At 39.4% G+C, this 20483-nt stretch overlaps 1 protein-coding gene across 1 annotated transcript in view; it reads right to left on the reverse strand.

Moving 5' to 3' along the window:
- The window catches only part of JHY (junctional cadherin complex regulator), an 87691-nt gene that overhangs the window by 33230 nt on the left and 33978 nt on the right, over positions 1 to 20483 (reverse strand). The window contains exon 3 of the mRNA XM_007949947.1: positions 5460 to 5573. Coding sequence (XP_007948138.1) covers positions 5460 to 5573 — 114 coding nt within the window. The remainder of the gene's footprint in view (positions 1 to 5459; positions 5574 to 20483) is intronic.

Here is a 20483-nt window from a genome sequence, read left to right on the forward strand (position 1 = left end):
GACTCGATGGCAAATAACAACAACAAAAACAACAACAACAACAACAAGCATGATTATATCACTAACCTGCTACAAATTTGCCAATGGCTTCCTATTGCACAGAGGATAAAACCAAGTTCTGTTGACTGACATGCAAGGCCTTTCATGACCTGGACCCTACCTAGCCTGTTCAGCCACATCCTGTCCCACTCCCCTCCCTCATACTTTCTCCTTTAGTCACTGAATTCTATGCAATATGCAGGACATACTGTGTCTCTGGGACTATCATTACCTTTGTCCTCTTGTTTGTTTGGCCTATTTTGATTCATTCTTCTAGGGTCAGCTCAAATATTGTCTCTTTTGAGAAAGTTTTTCATCTTTTTAGGGCAGAATTAGGTAAGAATTCTGGTGGCATACTGCCTAAGGCATTTGATTGCTAACCAGAAGGCTGGTGGTTCAAACCCACCAACCACTTCCCGGAAGAAAGACTAAGCAATCTACTTCTGTAGTGATACCACTGTGGAAGCCCAAGGAGGATCCAACTTGACGGCAGTGAGCTTTGTGTAAAGCATTGTGCTATATATATATTCTAATCTTCAAGGATTTATAGGGTTGTGTTGTTGTTAGATGCCATCAACTTGGTTCTGCTCATAGCAAACCTATATGAAACAGAATGAAACACTGTCTGGTCCTGTGCCATCCTCATAATCATTGCTGTAGTTAAAAGGCCATCATTGCAGCCACTGTGTCAATCTATCTCCTTGAGGATCTTCCCCTTTTTCACTGGCCATCTACTTTACCAAGCATGATATCCTTCTCCAGGGATTGGTCCCTTCAGACAACAAAGTAGGTGAGACCAAGTCTGGCCATTCTTGCTTCTAAGGAGTATTCCAGCTGTACTTCCTCCAAGATAACTTTGTTTGTTCTTCTAGCAATCCATGGTACATTCAACATTCTTTGGCAACACAATTCAAATGCATCAGTTCTTTTGTGGTCTTCCTTATTCATTGTCGAGCTTTCACATGCATATGAGGCTACTGAAAATATCATGGCTTGGCTCAGGTGCACCTTCGTCTTCAAAGTAACACCTTTGCTCTTTAACACTTTAAAGAGGTCTTTTGCCACAGATCTGCCCAGTGCAATACATCATTTTATTTCTTGACTGCTGCTTCTATGGGTGTTGACTGTGGATCCAAGTAAAATGAAATCCTTGACAATTTCAATCTTTTCTTCACTTATCATGATGCTGCTTATTGTTACAATTGTGAGGATTTTTGTTTTCTTTATGTTGAGGTATAATCCATTCCGAAGGCTGAAGTGTTCGATCTTCATTGGTAAGTACTTCAAGTCTTCTTCACTTTTATTAAGCACGGTTTTGTTATCTGCATATCTCAGGTGATTAATGAGTCTTCCTCCAATCCTGATGCCGTGTTCTTCCTCATAAAGACCAGCTTCTCAGATTATTTGCTCAGCATACAGATTGAATAAGTATGGTGAAAGGATACAACCATGACACATACCTTTCCTGATTGTAAACCACACAGTATCCCCTTGTTCTAACAATGGCCACTTGGTCTATCTACAGGTTCCTTATGAACACAATTAAGTGTTCTGGAATTCCCATTCTTCACATAGTTGGAAGCCTTTGCATAGTCAGTAAAACAGAGGTAAACATATTTCTAGTATTTTCTCTTTTTAGCCAAGATCCATCTGACATCAGCAATGATATTCCACACTCACTTTTGAACCTGGCTTGAATTTCTGGCAGTTCCACATTGATGTATTGCTGCAACTGTTTTTGAATTATCTTCAGCAAAATTTTATTTCCATGTGATACTAATGATATGGTTCAATAATTTCCACATTCTGTTGGATCACCTTTCTTTGCTATGGGCACAAATACGGAGCTCTTCCAGTCAGTTGACCAGGTAGCTGTCTTCCAATTTTCTGTAAATGAGTGAGTGCCTCCAGCGCTGCATCTGTTTGTCGAAATATCTCAGTGGGTGTTCCATCAATTCCTGGACCCTTGTTTTTCACCAATTCCTTCAGTTCAGCTTGCACTTCTTCCTTCAGTACCATCGGTTCTTAATCATATGCTACTTCCTGAAATGGCTGAATGTTGACTAATTCTTTTTGGTACTGTGACTCTGTGTATTCCTTCCATCTTCTTTTGATGCTTCATGCATTGTTCAATATTTTGCTCATAGAATCCTTCAATATTGCAACATCAGGCTTGAATTTTTTCTTCAGTTTGTTCAGCTTGACAAATGTTGAATCTGTTCTTCCCCTTTGATTTTCCAACTCCAGGTCTTGCATGGTTTCTTATAATATTTTACTTTGTCCTTTTGAGCTGTCCTTTGAAATCTTCTCTTCAGATCTTTTACTTCATCATTTCTTCCATTTGCTTTAGCTACCAACCTTTTAAGGAGCTCAGGTGGCATAGTGCCTAAGGCATTTGACTGCTGACCAGAAGGTGGGTGGTTCAAACCTACCAGCCATTCCATGGAAGGAAGACTGGGCAATCTACTTCTATAAAGATTTACCACCTCAGAAACCCAAAGGGGGTCATTATGAGTCAGAATTGATTCGATGGCAGTGAGTTTGGTTTTTTGTTTGTTTGTTTGTTTAGTCTCCTTTTAAGAGCAAGTTTCAGAGTCTCATCTGACATCCATTTTGGTCTTTTCTTCCTTTCCAGTCTTTCTGGTAGTCTTTTGCTTTCTTCATATATGATGTCCTTGATGTCATCCTACAACCTGTCTTTGGTCTCTGGTGTTCAATGAGTCAAATCTTCAGATGGTGTCTAAATTCAGGTGGAAAATACTCAAGGTCATATATTGGCTCTTGTGGGCTTGTTCTAATTTTCTTCAGTTTCACTTAAACTTGTACATGAACAATAGATTGTCTGTACCACAGATGGCCCCTGGCCTTGTTCTGACTGATGATATTGAGCTTCTCCATTGTCTGTTTCCACAGATATAGTCTATTTGACTCTTGTGTATTCTATCTGGCAAGGTCCATGTGTATAGTTGCCATTTATGTTGTTGAAAAACGGTATTTGCGATGAGTAAGTTATCGGTCTTGCAAAATTCTACCATGAGATCTCCAGTATAATTTCTATCATCAATGCCATATTTTCCAACTAACTACTGATGCTTTTCATTTCCAACTTTTGCATTCCAATTATACATCTTTATTGTAATTATCAATACATCTAAATTGCTGTTTGGTCAATTTCAGACTGTAGAAGTTGGTAAAATCCTTCAACTTCTTCATCTTTGGTTTCAGTTGCTGATGCATAAATTTGAGTAATAGTCCCATCCGCTGGTCTTCTTTATAGGCATGTGGATATTATCCTATCACTGACAGCATTGTATTTTAGGATAGATCTTGAAATGTTCTTTCTGATGTTGAGTGGGATGACATTCCTCTTTGTCATTCCCGGTGAACAGACCACATGATTGTCCTTTTCAAAATGACCAATATCAGTCCACTTCAGCTCACTAATGCCTAGGATATTCATCTTTATGCATTCCATTTCATTTTCAACAACTCCCAATTTTCCTAGATACATACTGTGTATATTGCATGTTTCAATTATTAATGGATGTTTGCAGATGTTTCTTCTCATTTTGAGTCATTGGTACAAAAGAAACACAAGCAGCAGCTAATGAGACATGGCACATATAATAAGTCATGAATCAGAGGCATAAAAGAGGAAAAGTTTAGGAGGGAGTGGGAAAATTTTCACACTGGAAGTGGGACTTGAAGGGGCAACAGAAAGAATGCATCAAACTTGGGTAGTTGAAGAAGAGAAAGAAGAGCAGCCTGGAGTATTCACGTGTGAGTGCCCAGCCAGTGTCAAGAATGCAGTGGGCAGTTAACAAATCTTTTCTGAATAAAGAAGGGGAAACATCCTTTAGGGCACTCTATTACTGTCCTTTTAGGACTAATAATTATTATATATTTTGTTCCTCTTTGCATTTATTCAGAGATGGGCTATAAACAAATTAATTCCAGTATACACAGAGAAGAAAAAGCATTCTTTTGGCTCTCTTCTGATTTGCTTGCATACAATTTTTTTATTGTCTCTATTGCCTCCATATAGGGCTATGCCATGAATCAGTCTATGATTTTTACTTAATTATTTTATGGACTAAGGAGTCTATGATTTTCCTAAGTGACAATTATGGAAGCTTTAGGTTGTAATAATCTTAAGTGCTTGAAATGTGTTTTTTATAGTCATTGAAAAAACTAGAAATAAAGGGTCATCAAAGCCTAGCATTTCAGGGGCTGGGATGGACCTTGAAGTTCATTTTGGCCAACCCTTCATAAAATAAAGAAGGAATTAAGGCCTGGGGGAATTGTGACTTGCCCAAAGTCATGCATCAAGTAAATGGCAGGCTGAAGCCCAGAAACCCCTGTCCATTACCCATAATGTACAACCAAAATGCTTCCTTTGTCCTCTCTCCCCCTTAGCCAAGCTCCCTGGGGTCTTCCTTCAGGTCTGCTGGTGGAGCCTATCCTCTACATTTTATTCCCCAGCTTTTGGGTCTGACTTCTTGACATCAACTTTTGAGAAGCTCTGAATGAATAATTTGTTTTATTTCTTTATTTGCAATTTTAAATGGTGCCTTCAGGATACTGGGGAAGGGAAGAGACAGTTTAGATATTCCTCTTAAGTTCTCTGACATTGGAATGAACTTTATTCTTTTATTGTTACTTTTATCACTGTATATATTTAACTGATAATGTCAACAGGCTCTATAGGCTGGATGATTTCCAAGGGCTCACCCCCCTTCTAAGGCAGTGATAAAACCTGGTCAAAGAGTGACTGCTCCACCTCCACATGACACTGAACACTGGTTCAAGACAACATCAAGTGCCAGTGTTCTTTCTGTTTCTCCTAGATGCACAGCCAGTGGGAACAGTTCACATCTATCTTCCCTGAAATTGCATTATGGTTTCAAATGAGTAATCCTATGGCTAAAATGGATGTCATCATGCTAAATTATCAGTTGGTAGCCTTCCACATTCTGAAAATGAGGGTTCCGTGAGACTCTAGGGAGTCCTACTTATTTTTAGGGATGGTGTCCCCCATCACCTAGGGATTCTTTGTAATTCACTGCCAGTTTCAAAATGAAAGAGACTCAGGAGTAGCACAGAATTAAACATTATTTTGGAATGGTGATTTTTATGGGTTTTCTCCATGGCTTCCTTCTGTTAGGGGTTTTAACTTTGTATGTTTAAAGACTGATATGATGGTTTTCTTCTAGGAAATAGAACTTTTGGAAAAATGGATGGGGTTAACTAGCTGAGCAAGCAATCACTCTCCTGGGCAGAAGCTATTCTTAACCATAGGAAGGTTGGTAACTATTTTCAGGCTTAAGAATAAACCCTTAAGTGTAAGAGAAGTCAGTCACTATTACTTATATTCAGCAGTATCCCTTGAAATACACTTAAAATTCAATCTAGCAGGTAACCTTTAGCTGTTGGGCTCTTTGATGCCACTTGTCTTCATGATTGATGGCAGCATTTTCAATCTCTTTGGCATTCTGAATAGGCGTCTTGTCAGTTACTCTGTCAGGGTAGGAGATCTAAGAGGGTAAAACATATATAGCATGTTAACTGGATTCATTTGAGTCTTAAGAGCCATGGGGCTCAAGTCTGTCTACTCTAGAAAGAAGTCCTGCAGGGCTAGGCTTTATTTTCAGTTAATTTCAAGGATTCATCTCTCCAGTCCTCAGGGACCAGGATTGTTCCCAAGGAAAATGGGAATGAACAGTGTTTTCTCTTACAGGCACAATGTGAGAATTGGTACTTTGAGGTTAAACTACTACTTACTTTAAACTCAGGGGACCCAATCTCAGAACAGTTATCTGAACTGGATGCTGAAACTGACATTTGAGCACACCAATAGAAACATGATGGAATAAAGCCATACCCCAGGATGATGACAATAACAATAACAATAGCAACAACAATATTCAACATACATTGGATGCTTATTGTATGCCAATAGCTATCCTGAGCACTTAGCAACTAACATACTAGTTAGCCTTCACAATGACTTTATGAGGTATGTACTATTATTATCCCTTTACTGCAAATGAGAAAACAGAGGTACAATAATGTTAAGTAACTTATCTAGGACCTACATTTGGTAAGTAAGCAGCCATGCAGTCTGACTACAGGGGCTGAACACTGAACAATTGTGCTAAACTAGCTCAATTGTTAGTAACATTCTTATCCTTGAACGTCTCAATTTGTAGTTTTGGTATTCAGTAAGTTTGAACTATAACTTTAATTACACATTAGAATAATCTGGGAAGCTTTTAAAAAATACTAATGGCTTGGATGGCTTGGCACCAACCCAGATATCAGTATTCTTGGGACTATCCCCCCCACCCCCCGAAAACAAAACAAAACAGGACCAATTGTTGTCAGGTCGATTCTAGGTATCTGTTCTACTGTCTGCAGCCAGGTAGGTTTGGAAACCATAGATGAAGGCAGCTACACAAATTACTCAAGAGCTCCCCAGTGCCTCAACTGGGTATCTGTTTTAAATCAAGAATTAGATAATTTCTGTGATGTGTGGAATTCTCACCATCAGGTTACACTTCAGAAAGCAAACCTAAAGTTACAGAATTTTAATATTAGAAATGATTCAGGATGTAAGTCCAGTTCGACCTCCAGAGCACTTCTATACCATCTCTGGTAGATGCCCATCTGCTTTCTGCCTCCCCCTTCTCCTGGTGGGAGTTACCTATTTGTCAGTCTTGAAACATGTTTAAAGATCTATGGCTTGAGGGGGAGAAAAGGATAAAGCTTGTGAACGTTCCCTTTCTGTGGGACTCCTGGTTCTTTCAAGCACCCCCTTAAGTCAAATATTAGGTCTTTTAATTTCTATTTCATGGCTGTTCATATCCCATCATTTAGCAATCCAGCTGTTGAGAAGTAAGAAGGCCTTCCTTATATGAGCAGATATGTAACTTCCTGCGACTTTCAGCCCTCCGTCTTCTGGAATAACATAGTAAGTCAATCGTTCTTCTAGACAACAGCACTAAACTCTTAGAAGCTGACTAAGACTTCTCTCCTAAACCTTCTCTCATTTAGAGGAACCATCTCAGATTTCTTTGATGTTCCTCCTGTGATACATCACTCAGGTTCACCTCCTCTGGCCACTCTCTGGTTTATCACCTGTAAATGCTGTCATGTCTAAATTTGATATAATTAATTTTTAAATTTAGATTCAGGACTTTACACTTGTTTGCTACATATCTTTTGGTGGGCTGTGTGGTATGCGAGATGCAGCGAGTTCTAACAATGGAGAGAACATGGGATTTAGGATCTATCAAGTTTGTGTTCAAATTCTTTCTTCTGCTTACTTTTATTTTGTACTTATGTAGACTAATATTCAATACAGAAAGAGGCAAAAATATTTGTTAAATAATAAGTAATAAGTAAATAGTTGACAAGGATTTAATCTCATCTCTTACAACTCAGTGTTGTTCAGGGCATGAGACAGCTTTTTGTTTCTTTTGTTCTGTGTGTAACCTTATTTTTACCTATACCTCACTATCATGATGATTGTGATTATATATACAGATAAGGCAAATAGATAGAACAGAAGTTTAAATACTTAAAGGTTGACCAGAAAATGGGGAGGAAGAAAATGCACTATTTGATTAGGCAATTTTTCTGATTACAAATGAAAGAAATCAACAGGTTTTGGATGATGACCTATTTGGCAAACGAAAAACTTCACAGTACCACAAAACCTCTGAACTTGTAGTTGAACAATAAATGCTGCTGCTTCAGGGCAGGAACCATTTCTCATTTCCATCTCCCAGTCCCTCATACAGTGCTAGTTCAAGAAACACTAAATCAAAAAACCAACCCCACTGCTGTTGAGTTGAACCCAACTCATAGTGACCCCTCCTTGGGTTTCCGAGGCAGTATCACTACAGAAGTGTATTGCCCAACCTTCCTTCCGAGGAGTGTCTGGTGGGTTTGAACTGCCAGCCTTCTGGTTAGCAGTCAAGTGCCTTAGGCACTATGCTACCAGAGCTCCTCAAGAAACACTAGGTAACTATAAAAGTATTTTTATCATCACTACTGCAAAGGTTTCAATCTCTTATTACCATCATGTTAAAGAGAAACGTAACTTATTTGTTCTGGAGGAGAACTGCAAGGTCACAAGAATAAAAATCTCCATAGGCTGCCTAAGCAAGTGAAGGAAACAGTCCCTCTCCAAACGTCAGAGAGATGATAGCTCTGAGGAATTGAAGTCTGGGAGAAACAACTGTTGTTGTTGTTGTTATATGCCGTGGAGTTGGCCCTGACTCAGCGACCCCTCCCTGGGTTTCCGAGGCAGTATCACTACAGAAGTAGATTGCCCAACCTTCCTTCCGAGGAGTGGCTGGTGGGTTTGAACAGCCAGCCTTCTGGTTAGCAATCAAGTGCCTTAGGCACTATGCTACCAGAGCTCCAGGAGAAACAATAGTGGAGTTCTTTCATAGGCTTGCCACTAGGATGTTTGGGTCTCTGACTTTTGTTAAAGCTGAGTGAAGTGAAGGGGACTTGGTTTAGTTAATTCAATTTTTCATTGATGATGTTAATTATTTGATTGACAATGATGGAATCTGTTACAAACTTTACTTAAAAGTTTGTAAATTAGAAATACACTGCCCTATATTTCCTTTAGTTCCCTGAGGGTGCAATGATTTGTACTTGACTAACCTAAAGGTTGACAGTTTGAACCTACCCAGTGGCACCATTGGGCAATCCTACTTCCGTAGTGATACTGTCTTGGAAACCCAAGGAGGGGTCGCTATGAGTCGGGGCCGACTTGACGGCACATAACAACAACAACAGTGGCACCATAGTAGAAAGGCATAATGATGTGCTTCCATAGGCCATGAAAGCCCTATGGAGCACAGTTCTACTCTGTAACACATGGGATTGCCATAAGTCAGGGGCCCGAGTGGATGGCAATAACACTAACAATGCTTCCTTTGCTGAAGAAAATAGGATATACATTATTTCCATCCACAGGCTGTTTTGGTGGAACTCAGTGGCTGAATCACCCCAGTGAGAGTCTCTGAGCAAGTAAAGCATACTTCTACATTATCTCTTTGAAAGTGGAATGGGACACAACCTCTGCCAGCTATTTTGTGTGTGTGTGTATGTGTGTGTGAACCATTCTATTAATACCAATCAAATTGAGAAAATGATCAAATGAAATTGCATTTTGAGCATCATAAGCTGTGTAATGTCTATTCTGTTAAATTGGGGCCTATAATTGCTTCTCTACTGAAAAGATACAACAAAGACAGCAATCATGGCATGTCATTATCCCAGACTAGAAAACCGGCCTTTGCAAGGAGGACTTCAAAGGCTTGTGGTTCTCGAATTGCATTTGGCTGCTATTGTTGAAGCGCAGGCAATCTTGATTAGGTGTTTACACTGAGGTAAGGCGCAGAGCAGAGAGTCTGAGTGCCTGGGTCTAGAGCCATTAAAAAATTGTACATTATGTTCCTTGCTTTGAAGTGAGGGTTTGTAGGTAGAAAAGCAACTCAGACTGAGTACAGCTGAACTAGATTGGGCTGCTGCTTTTCTCTCAAAGAAACTCATCAGGTTCTTAGAGAATCAGGCAGCACCACACAAAAAAGTTGATGTTTTACTAAGAGCTATATATGAGTTTGTTATCTACAGACACCTACACAGTAAAACATGTTTAAATAGCACACTACCATAAATTTAGCAATCACGGAGGTTTTGCCTCTTTTCTTCCTTTATATTGTACTTTCAGTACTGACTTTGTTTAGCTGTTGAGGGAAGTGACATTAATTTATTCACTTCTTTGTTAATCTCATTCCTTGATGATACTGACAACTAGTGCTTCTCTGAATTAAATAGGCCCCAACGTCTGACTTTTTAATATAATTTTTGCTTACTATCAATCCAACCCATCTGTTGTTTAATTCTTCTCTTCTGGGCATAATCACTGGATTCAGTGAGCTTTTCTTTATTAACTTGGCTAATGAGTGAATTCTTTAGTTCTCTGTCCTACTTCTAACACATTCTGCCATGTGCTGGTTTTTGCCTGTTAACATCAGCACCGCTACTGCCTGTATTTTATACATGGCCGGCAAAGAGGCTGAGACTCTACAACATAAGTAGCCTACCTACCACTGTCAGTCTCCAGCACCGACATTGAACACAGCTGCTTCAACCGTCAGGGATTTATAATTAGTCATGGATTTAGAGACAAAAACGTGAAAGATTTTGGCTCTGCTCTGCTTTCTCCATTCTTACAGAACACTTCATAATGTATTTAGCACAGTCATTTGATGACAATGAAATCTCTGGATATATTATTTTTTAAAATTCATTTTCAGTATAAGATCCTTGAGCTTTTTAAACCCCCAAACTAATTATGTCAGTCCCCTACTCAAAAACCCATCAATGCTTTTCCTCTGCCCTTAATCTTTAATGGTTTGTAAGGCCCTGCAATGAGGCAAAGGTGGCTCAATAAAGAAGTCTCACCTTCCATGCAGGGGACAGGGTTTAATTCCCAGCCAATCACCTCATGTGCAGCCACCATCCAACTGTCAGTGGAGGCTTGTGTGTTGCTATGATGATGAACAGACTTCAGTGGAGCTTCCAGGCTAAGGTGGACTAGGAAGAAAGGTCTATTCACTTCTGAAAATAAGCCAATGAAAACCCTATAGCTCCCAACAATTTGATCCTCACTCAATTATGGAAATGGCATAGGGTTGGGCTGCAGTTCAGTCCATTGTGCATGGGGTTGCCATGAATCGGAAGCCAACTCCAAGGCAACTAACAACAACAAGGCCCTGTATCTTCATGCACTGGTCTACTTCTCCAGCCTTAACTTCTTGTTCTCTTGCCGCTAGACTCTTTCAGTCCTGCTCTATTATTTATACATATGCCATTCTTTGCCTGGAAATTCCACTTCATCCGCTTCATCTGACCAATCCCATTCATTGTTTCTGCCTTGGCTGAAATATGCTTTCCTCCAGGAAGCCTTCTTGACACCACAGAGTCGGTTACAATAGATGCACCTGAGCACTCTGCCTTAGTATTCCACACTTTCACTTTTGTAACAAGTATTCTCTGGCAATGATGCTTGTTTTCCCTTCTAGACTGTAAGTCCCATGAAGGCAGGAAACAGAAGGGGCAATAGGACGGGATGCTGTGTTGAAGAGCCTCACCAGTCCTATATAAACACAGGTGAACCTGCCTACATATATAGGTGGTCATGGCTGAAGAAAAAGATCAAACCACACTGGTCAATGAATTTCACAAATTCTGTGTACATCAGACTTGTTTATCTGGTTATATATATTTCTGAATTATATTAAAGACAGGTGGCCGATTATCAACAAAGTAAGGTAGGAATGAGGAACTCATCTCATACTCTCCCCTTACTCACTCTGCCCCCATCTACTAGCGTTCCAGTCCCAGGCCTTTGCATTTGCTGTTCCCTCTTTCAAGAATGTTTTTTTCCCAAATATTTGAATGGCAGGCTCTCTCATCTCCCTCAGCCCCTTATCAGGGAGGCCTTGCCTCATGACCTATTTAAAGTTGTAATTTCCCCACCTAGCACTTTCTACCCATCTGCTCTGCTTAATTTCTCTCTATTAGCACTTCAAAACCAAAAACCAAACTCACTGCCACCGAGTTGATTCCGACTCAAAATGATCCCCACTGGATTTCTGAGGTTGTAAACCTTTACGGAAGTAGATCATCCCACCTTCCTTCTGTGGAGCAGCTGGTGGGTTTGAACCTCCAACCTTCTAGTTAGCAGTCAAATGTCTTAGGCACTGTGCCACCAGAGTTTCTTATAAGCAATTAGCACCTACTATAGCACTTACCGGGAGCTCTGGTAGCATAGTGGCTAAGTCACTTGACTGCTAACCAGAAGGCTGGCAGTTCAAACCCACCAGCCACTCCTCGGAAGGAAGGTTGGGCAATCCTACTTCCGTAGTGATACTGCCTCGGAAACCCAAGGAGGGGTCGCTATGAGTCGGGGCTGACTCGACGGCACATAACAACAACAACATAGCACTTACCAGGAACTCTGGTAGCATAGTGGCTAAGGGACTTGACTGCTAACCAGGAGGCTGGGGGTTCACATCAACCAGCCACTCCTCGGAAGGAAGGTTGGGCAGTCTGCTTCCATAGTGATACTGCCTCGGCAACCCAAGGAGTGGTCGCTATAAGTCAGGTCTGACTCGACGGCACATAACAACAACAACATAGCACTTACCACCTATTAATACACTATTTGGAGTCCCTGGGTGGTGCAAATGGTGAATGCACTCACCTGCTAGCTGAAAGGTTGGAGGTTGGAGTTCACCTAGAGGCACCTCAGAAGAAAGGCCTGGTGATCTACTTCCAAAAAGTCAGCCACTGAAGACCTTATGGAGCACAGTTCGACTCTGACACACATGGAGTCTCCATAAGTGGGAATCAAATTGATGGCAACAAGTAATACACTGTTTAGTTTATCTATTTTGTCTAGTGTCCATCACCTCCTAATAGAAAGTAAGCCCCAACAGCACTTGGCACTTTTGCTACTCTGTTCAGTATTACATTTCAAGCACTTAGGACAATGCCTGACCCATGTTGTTGTTAGCTGTCATTGAGCCAGCTCTGACTGATGGCAACCTTATGTATAGAATGAAACACTAGGTCTTGTGTTTCATGATCATTGGTATGTTCAGGTCCATTGTGTATTTTGAGTGCCTTCCAACCTAGAAGGCTCACCTAGCACTTTATCAGACAATATTCTGTTATAACCCATAAAGTTTTCATTGGGTCATTTTCTGAAGTAGGTTGCCAGTCCTTTCTTTCTAGTCTATATCAGTCTGGAAGCCCTGCTTAAACCTGTCCATCATGGGTGACCCTGATGGTATGTGAAATACCACTGGCATAGCTTCCAGCATCATATTGACACACAAGACACCACAGTCTGACAAACTGGTAAGACTGGTGTCGGTTCTGACATATAATGGATTTGTTAATAAATATATGTTGAATGAATGAAATTGGCCATTTTTAAGAATGTGGAAGAGATTTTTGCAGGAATAGTTCCTATGTAAAACAATACCTCATATGTCACTTTGTATGTAGCTTGTTTATCCAGCAACCTGAACTCTCCATAGGAGCTCTGGTGGAGTAGTGCCTAAGGCAGTTGACTGCTAACCAGAAGGCTAGTGGTTCAAATCTACCAGCCACTCTGTGGAAGGAAGATTGGGCAATCTACTTCCGTTGAGATACCCCCTTAGAAACCCAAGGAGGGGTCATCACTATGAGTTGGGATTGACTCGACAGCAAGGACTGAGTGATCATTAAAAAACAAAACAAAACAAAACAAAAAAACCCTACCTTAACCAATTTATTTGACGAACTAACCCATTACTACTCTATAGGCTGTTCCGAACCTTAAGAGTGTCCTTTCATGCTCCCTTTGCCTGCATACATTTGCTATTCACCTCCACCTGTTAACTTCTACTTCTTTTTAAAGAATCAGTTAAGTAATTACCCCTTTTGTGAAGTTTTCTCTGACTTTTCCAGACTGACTTGGGTATTTTTTCTTCTTAGTGCCTTTGGAACCTTCTGTGTCGCTAGGATGAGGGGCCCTGGTGGTCCATTGGTTAAGTTCTCAGCTCCTAACCAAAAGGTCTGTGGTTCAAATCTACCAGTTGCTCCATGGTAAAAAGATGAGGCATAAAGATTCCAAACCAAACCAAACCCACTCCCATCAAATCGATTTTGACTCATAGCAACCCCTACAGGGTTTCCAAGGCTGTAAATCTTTATGGAAGTAGATTGCTTCATTTTCCTCTCATGGAGCAGCTGGTAGGTTTGAACCAGTGACCTTCTAGTTAGCAACCAAATTCCTTATTCACTATGCCCCCAGAGCTTCTTTTTGTAAAGATTATAGCCTTGGAAACCCTACAGCATAGTTCTACTGTGTCCTACAGGGTCTCTATGAGTTGGAATTGACTCGATGGCAATAGATAATGTCTCTAGCATAGCAGTTATCCCTTGGTATTGCCTGCTTACATGTCTGTTTCCCACTAGGCCTTAAGAGCGGAAACCATAGATTCATAGCAGTCTGGGTCATTTAACAAAGAGGCAAAAATCTTCCACATCTCCTTAGCTCATGACTTCATTACAGAACAGTGTATCAGTCAATGTTCATCAATATGGTCTGTGTAAGAAGATAGCACGGAATTGTTAGGTGTACTAGGTGTATTTTTGACAGTTATCTTTAAACATAAAAAACTATGTTAAATTTCTGATTTTCAAAAGGGCATGCTTTAAGTAACATGGAAAGTTTTCTCTTCATGGATCTCTCCTCAATAATGTCAAATTAATGAAGTGTCACTCTATATGTCATACAAATTGGTTGTTAAGCAGCTAAATGCTGAATAGTGCATACAAGAAAGCCACCTTAAGAAATGTCCAGCATTGAAAACACCATAAAATTCAATTTAACTGTACTATTATAAGTAAGTGCTCTTGTTGTGGTTACTACACAGGGGAAAAAATCTTATCAATCAATGAACACATACTGAGTGTCTCCTTTGCAGAAGAATAATTTTTACAAGTTTAACAGGTGAGGTATGACTAAAAAGCACCATCAAAGTGGAAGAATTCTATAAAAAAGAATTCTATGTTTCTAGTTAAATGTCATTTTGAAAAGATTATCATAAATTAAATGAACATAAACCTTAATTTAATGGACAACAAAAAGTTTCACTATATACAAAACTAAGGAGCTCTGATAGCATAGTGCCTAAGGCATTTGACTGCTAACCAGAAGGCTGGCAGTTCAAACCCACCAGCCACTCCTCAGAAGGACGGTTGGGCAATCTACTTCCATAGTGATACTGTCTTGGAAACCCAAGGAGGGGTTGCTATGAGTTGGGTCTGACTCGACAGCACATAACAACAACAAAATATACAAAACTATGGGAAATAAGAGCAATATATGACTTAGATATTAAGCTGATGTAGTTCTAGTTCTGACTCCGGCAACCGTCTGTGTGTCAGATTAGAACTGTGGTTCAAACGTCTTTTAATGGCTGATTTTTGGAAGCCCATCACCAGGCCTTTCTTCTGTGGCCCCCCTGAGGGAACCTGAATCTCCAACTTTCCGATTAGCAGCTGAGTGTTGTAACGTTTTGCACCACCCAGGGTTCAGCCTTGCCTGGCTGCTGTTGTTGTTGTTATGTGCCATCGAGTTGGACTCAACTCATAGTGACCCCCTCCTTGGGTTTCCAAGGCAGTATCACTACAGAAGTAGATTGCCCAACCTTCCTTCCGAGGAGTGGCTGGTGGGTTTGAACCACCAGCCTTCTGGTTAGCAGTCAAATGCCTTATGCACTATGCTACCAGAGCTCCTGCCTGGCAGGAGAGTGTAAATGGACCCCATGTAACAGATGAGGAAGATAAGGTTTAAAGAGTTACTTGTTCAAATATCTAGTACGTGCTAACAATTAGTATGTTATATAGTTAGGATTTAATCCATAATTGCCCGACTCCTAAACCAGTGTTTTAATTTGGTTTTATTTTTTCTTCCACAGTATCCTAGTAGTGCAAGCAGTGCAAGAAAAGCTGCTACCAAGGCTACAGCAATTAAAAGCTCCTCCCCCAGGTTATGCAGTTTTCTCTTTCACATCATTCATGTCTCAGCATGAAAATGCCTCAGAGAGACTGTCCCCAAGCACCTTACAACATCCCATTCACACTCCTCCACATTACTTTATTGAATAAAGTTTATTCATTCTCCTTGACAGTGTTTATCAGTACTTGAGATTATTTTATCATGTTTCTTGTCTCTGCCACATGACTGGAATGGAAGCTCCTTGAAGATATGGACTCTGCATGTCTGTTTTCTGTTACATCCTTAGCATTCAGAAGAGTGCCTAGCACCTAATTGGTGCTCAATAAATATCGGTTGCCCTGCTGACCTGCTGTCTCAGCAGCAACCACAAAGGTGTTTTGATCCTCAGAATGGATTTTAAAAAAACAAAACAAAACAAAAACCCATAGCTGTTAAGTCAATTCCAACTCATAGCGACCCTATTGGACAAAACAGAATTGCCCATAGGGTTTCCTAAGCTATAATCTTTATGGAAGCAGACTGCCCCCTCTTTGTCCGATGGAGTGGCTGGTGGGTTTGAACTGTAACCAAGAGCTTAACCACTGCACCACCAGGGCTCCTTTCAGAATGGACTGCAGATTCTATTTAGGGCTTTCTATTGTCTTGAAGACTATAGGTAATTGCATAACCTTGCTATAATCACATTTGTAAGATATCTGTAATTTCTTTCTAAGGAATTACAAAGGAAGAGCAGAATAACATGTATAAAGCACTTACAGCTCTTTTCTGAACCCATACTAAATTTCAACTTCATCAATCTTCAAAATCACATTAGAAACAAGATATAAAGGTAGCTTATTTTTCAAGACATATTTTCCTTTAATGATAGGCCATAACTGGATTCAAACTCTAATGAGTTTCAGACATACAGGTACTTTTGACTACTGGACAAATCATGAGTAAAAGTAAGCCTTAACTATTTACCAGCAAAGTTATTCGTTGGTTGTGATACTTAGGTGCCCTCTTGTGTGTGTTGGTTTTTACATCTGTTCCTTGCTTCACACATCATGTGACTAACATCTTACATATTTAAAGATGGTTTTTCTACTACATTTTAATGTAAAATCAACAGCTCTATGAACAATGTCAAGAAAGATTGTGGAGCAATTGAATATAAAATATCTTACAGTGGTTCTACTGTGAGCCATTATTTATAAGCAACAAAAGCAATTTAGGTGACCCTGAGGAACCTGGGTCACGAGCTCTGGTAACATGGTAGTTAAAAGCATTTCGCTGCTAACCAGAAGGTTGGCGGTTCAAACCCACCACCTGCTCTGTGGGAGGAAGATAAGGCAGTTTGCTTCCATAAAGATTACAGCCTTGGAAACTCTATGGGGGCAGTTCTACTCTATCCTATTGAATTGACTCTATGACAGTGGGTTTTTTTGGTTTGCAGCAATCTAGATGGGGGGATGTAAGGGTGGGGGGATGGAAAGATGGGGTAGGATGTGAGGTGGGAAGGGCTAAATGCAAAACGTTGCCTGTTGTAAATGTATTTCTTCCCCATTTTTTGTTGCTATTTTTCAATTTAATTTTTTAAAAGGTAATAAAATAGGAATAGTTCAAAAATAAAAGATGGTAAAGGAATAAAGTAAAAAATTGTACTCCTATTCCTGTTGTTCTCCACCTCCTACAGTTAATCATCCATGTATCCTCCAACATTTTTTAATGCATACTAAGCAAATGTAAAGGGGCTCTGGTAGCATAGTGACTAAGGCATTTGACTGCTAACCAGAAGGCTGGCAGTTCAAACCCACCAGCCACTCCTCGGAAGGAAGGTTGGGCAATCTGCTTCTGTCGTGATACCGCCTCAGAAATCCAAGGAGGGGTCACTATGAGTCAGATCTGACTTGATGGCACATAACTACAGCAGCAAAGCAAATGTAAATACATGTTTTTATTCCTCTCACTTTTTTCACATTATAAACACTGTTCTACAACTTGAGTTTTTCTCCTAATAATAAATCTTGATAAGTTGTCCATGCAGTTCTTAATGTCCTCATTTACTTTTTAATAGCTTCAGTGTACTCTATTGCATGGATGTACCATGTTTATTTAATTATTACCCTAAATGACAGACATTTGGGTGGTTTCCAATCTTTTAATAAGGCTGAAACTAATAAGCATATCCAAATAGGGATGACACAAATAAGCTTATACAGATGTTATTTCAAAACTGTGCACATATAACTAGGATAAATTCCTAAGAGTAGAATGTATCGAAGCAAATAAAAGTAATAATTGTTAATATTTGTATAGTGCTTGCTATGTGCCACGTGTTGATCCAAGCATTTTACATATCCTACACCATTTCTTTCTCTTCTGGAAAATCTTAATGAGGAAGGCGTTATTATTACCCATTTCACAGATGAGAAGACTGACTCACAAAGACCTGAAGTAACTTGCCCAAGATCAGACAGCTAGCAGGTGGCAATGCCAATATTCAAATCCAACCAACCTGGCTCCAGAGTTTATGCTCTTAGCCATTATATGTTTTTCTTCCTTAAGGTATATATAAGCTATTGTTCCCTTGGAGGTTATACCCATTTATTCTCTTACCAGATTGATTGTACTTTTTAATCACAGGGTTATAAAACTTTAGAATTTATAATGATCTGATTATAGTTAAAAAGTGGAATCCCAATATAGCAGCCTGCATTTCTCTTTTGATTGAGATTGGGTATCTTTTCATATGTTTAAGAGTCACGTGTACTAACTTCTATGATTGCCTATTCATATCTTTTGTGCTTTTTTTCCTGTTAGATTTTTTAAAATTGATTTCTAGAACTCTTTATATATTAAGGGTTTTAGTGCTTTGCTGGTGACATGAATTATTGTTCCTAGTTTGTTCTTTATGTTTGGGCTTTGCTTATGCTTTTTTTCTGTAGAAGTTTTTGATAGCTATAATATAGTCAAACTTATTAATTTTTATATATTCTGAAAGGGTATAATTTTCTTATTTTTATACTATTATTTATGGTTTTATTTTTATTTTTGCAGTGTTTCCTCCCCTGCCCTCTCATCCCTGGTATATGGTTTAGTTTTTTAAAATTAAATATTTGGTATATTTATCTTGATATATGATATAAGGTATGAATCCAACTTTATTTTTTTCCCAAGGGCTACCTAGTTGTTTTATTGATTAACCTATCAGTTCTGCACTAATTTGAGATACTACATTTATTAAATAATAGTATCACAACATATATTCCCATATGTAATTTGTTTCTAGACTTTCTATTCTGTTTCAATTTTTTGTCTGTCTGTGCATTAAATATTACCCCAGTATTTAATTACTGAGGCTTTATAATATATTATCTGGCAAGGCTAGATCCTCTCATTACTCTTTTTTTTCTTTTTAGTTTTATTTATTTTGTTGTTGTTGAGAATATACACAGCAAAATACTTATCAATTCAACAGTTTCTACATGTACAATTCAGTGATACTGATTATATTCTTCAAGTTTGCAACCATTCTCACCCTCCCTTTTGTGTTGTTCCTTCCCCATTAACATAAATTCGCTGTCACCTAAGGTTCCTATCTAACCTTTTGAGTTGCTGTTGTCAATTTACTTGATCCTATATAGATAATTCTTAAAAAAGCATAATGTTCAAGGCAGATTTTTTTTCCTTTTTTTTTTTTTTACTATTTTTGGTTTTTAGAAGACTTCAGGGGATACTTTTGGTTTATGGTTAAAGATTATCTCAGGGCAATGGTTTCAGGGGTATATCCATCCTCATGGCTCTAGTAATGCTAGATTCCATATTGTTGTTGTTGTTGTTTTTGCCGTTGAGTCAGACCCGACTCATAGTGACCCCTCCTTGGGTTTCCGAGGCAGTATCACTACAGAAGTAGATTGCCCCATCTTTCTTCCAAGGAGTGGCTGGGGGGTTTGAACCACCAGCATTCTGGTTAGCAGTCAAGTAAGTGCCTTAGGCACTATGCTACCAGAACTCCTAGATTCCATGAGAATTTGAAATTCTGTTCTGCATTTTTTCCCTTTTGATCAGGATTATTCCATAGGTTTTTTTGATCAAATTATTCGGTAATGAGAGCTGGGCACCAACCAGTTCTGTTCTAATGGCAAAGGAGGCAGTTGTTCATGGGGGCAATTAGCCACACATTCCATTTCCTCCTCTATTCCTGCCTCCTCTTCTTCCTCAGTTGCTCCAGGCAAATAGAACCCAATTGTTGTGGCTTGGATGTCCACCTGCAAGCTTCTAAGATACCACGCACTATGCAAACAACAAAGAGGTAGCACAGAAGCACTAAACATAGTATTAGGCCAATTATCTGGGACAACCCATTTCTCATTACTTATTTCCAGAGCTTGTTTTTATTATTCTTTCTTATTTTGATATGATCTTAATAATCAGCTTTTTAAGTTTCACTAAATACCAAAACCAAAACCATAATCTTGACACTTTTACTGAGATGTTGTAAATTTCTTAGATTTATTTTAAGATTTTCCAAAATACAACACACAACTTAAAACCCTACCTGATTCAGCTGAGCTCTGATGTTTGCAACAAAATTCTGTACTAAAAAGATCGTTTCCCCCATTCCTGATCAAAACTCTCAGCAAAATAGGAATAGAAGGGACATTCTTCAACATCATAAAGGGTGTCTATGCAAAACCAACAGCCAACATTATTCTCAATGGAGAGAGACTGAAACCATTCCTCTTGAGAACAGGAACCAGACAAGGATGCCCTCTATCACTACTTCTATTCAACATTGTACTGGAAGTCCTAGCCAGGGCCATAAGGCAAGAGAGGGAAATCAAAGGCATCCAAATTG

The sequence above is a fragment of the Orycteropus afer genome, unplaced genomic scaffold (assembly GCF_000298275.1).
Source record: "Orycteropus afer afer isolate SDZICR_OR568_19922 unplaced genomic scaffold, OryAfe1.0 scaffold00258, whole genome shotgun sequence".
NCBI classification, from domain to species: domain Eukaryota; kingdom Metazoa; phylum Chordata; class Mammalia; order Tubulidentata; family Orycteropodidae; genus Orycteropus; species Orycteropus afer.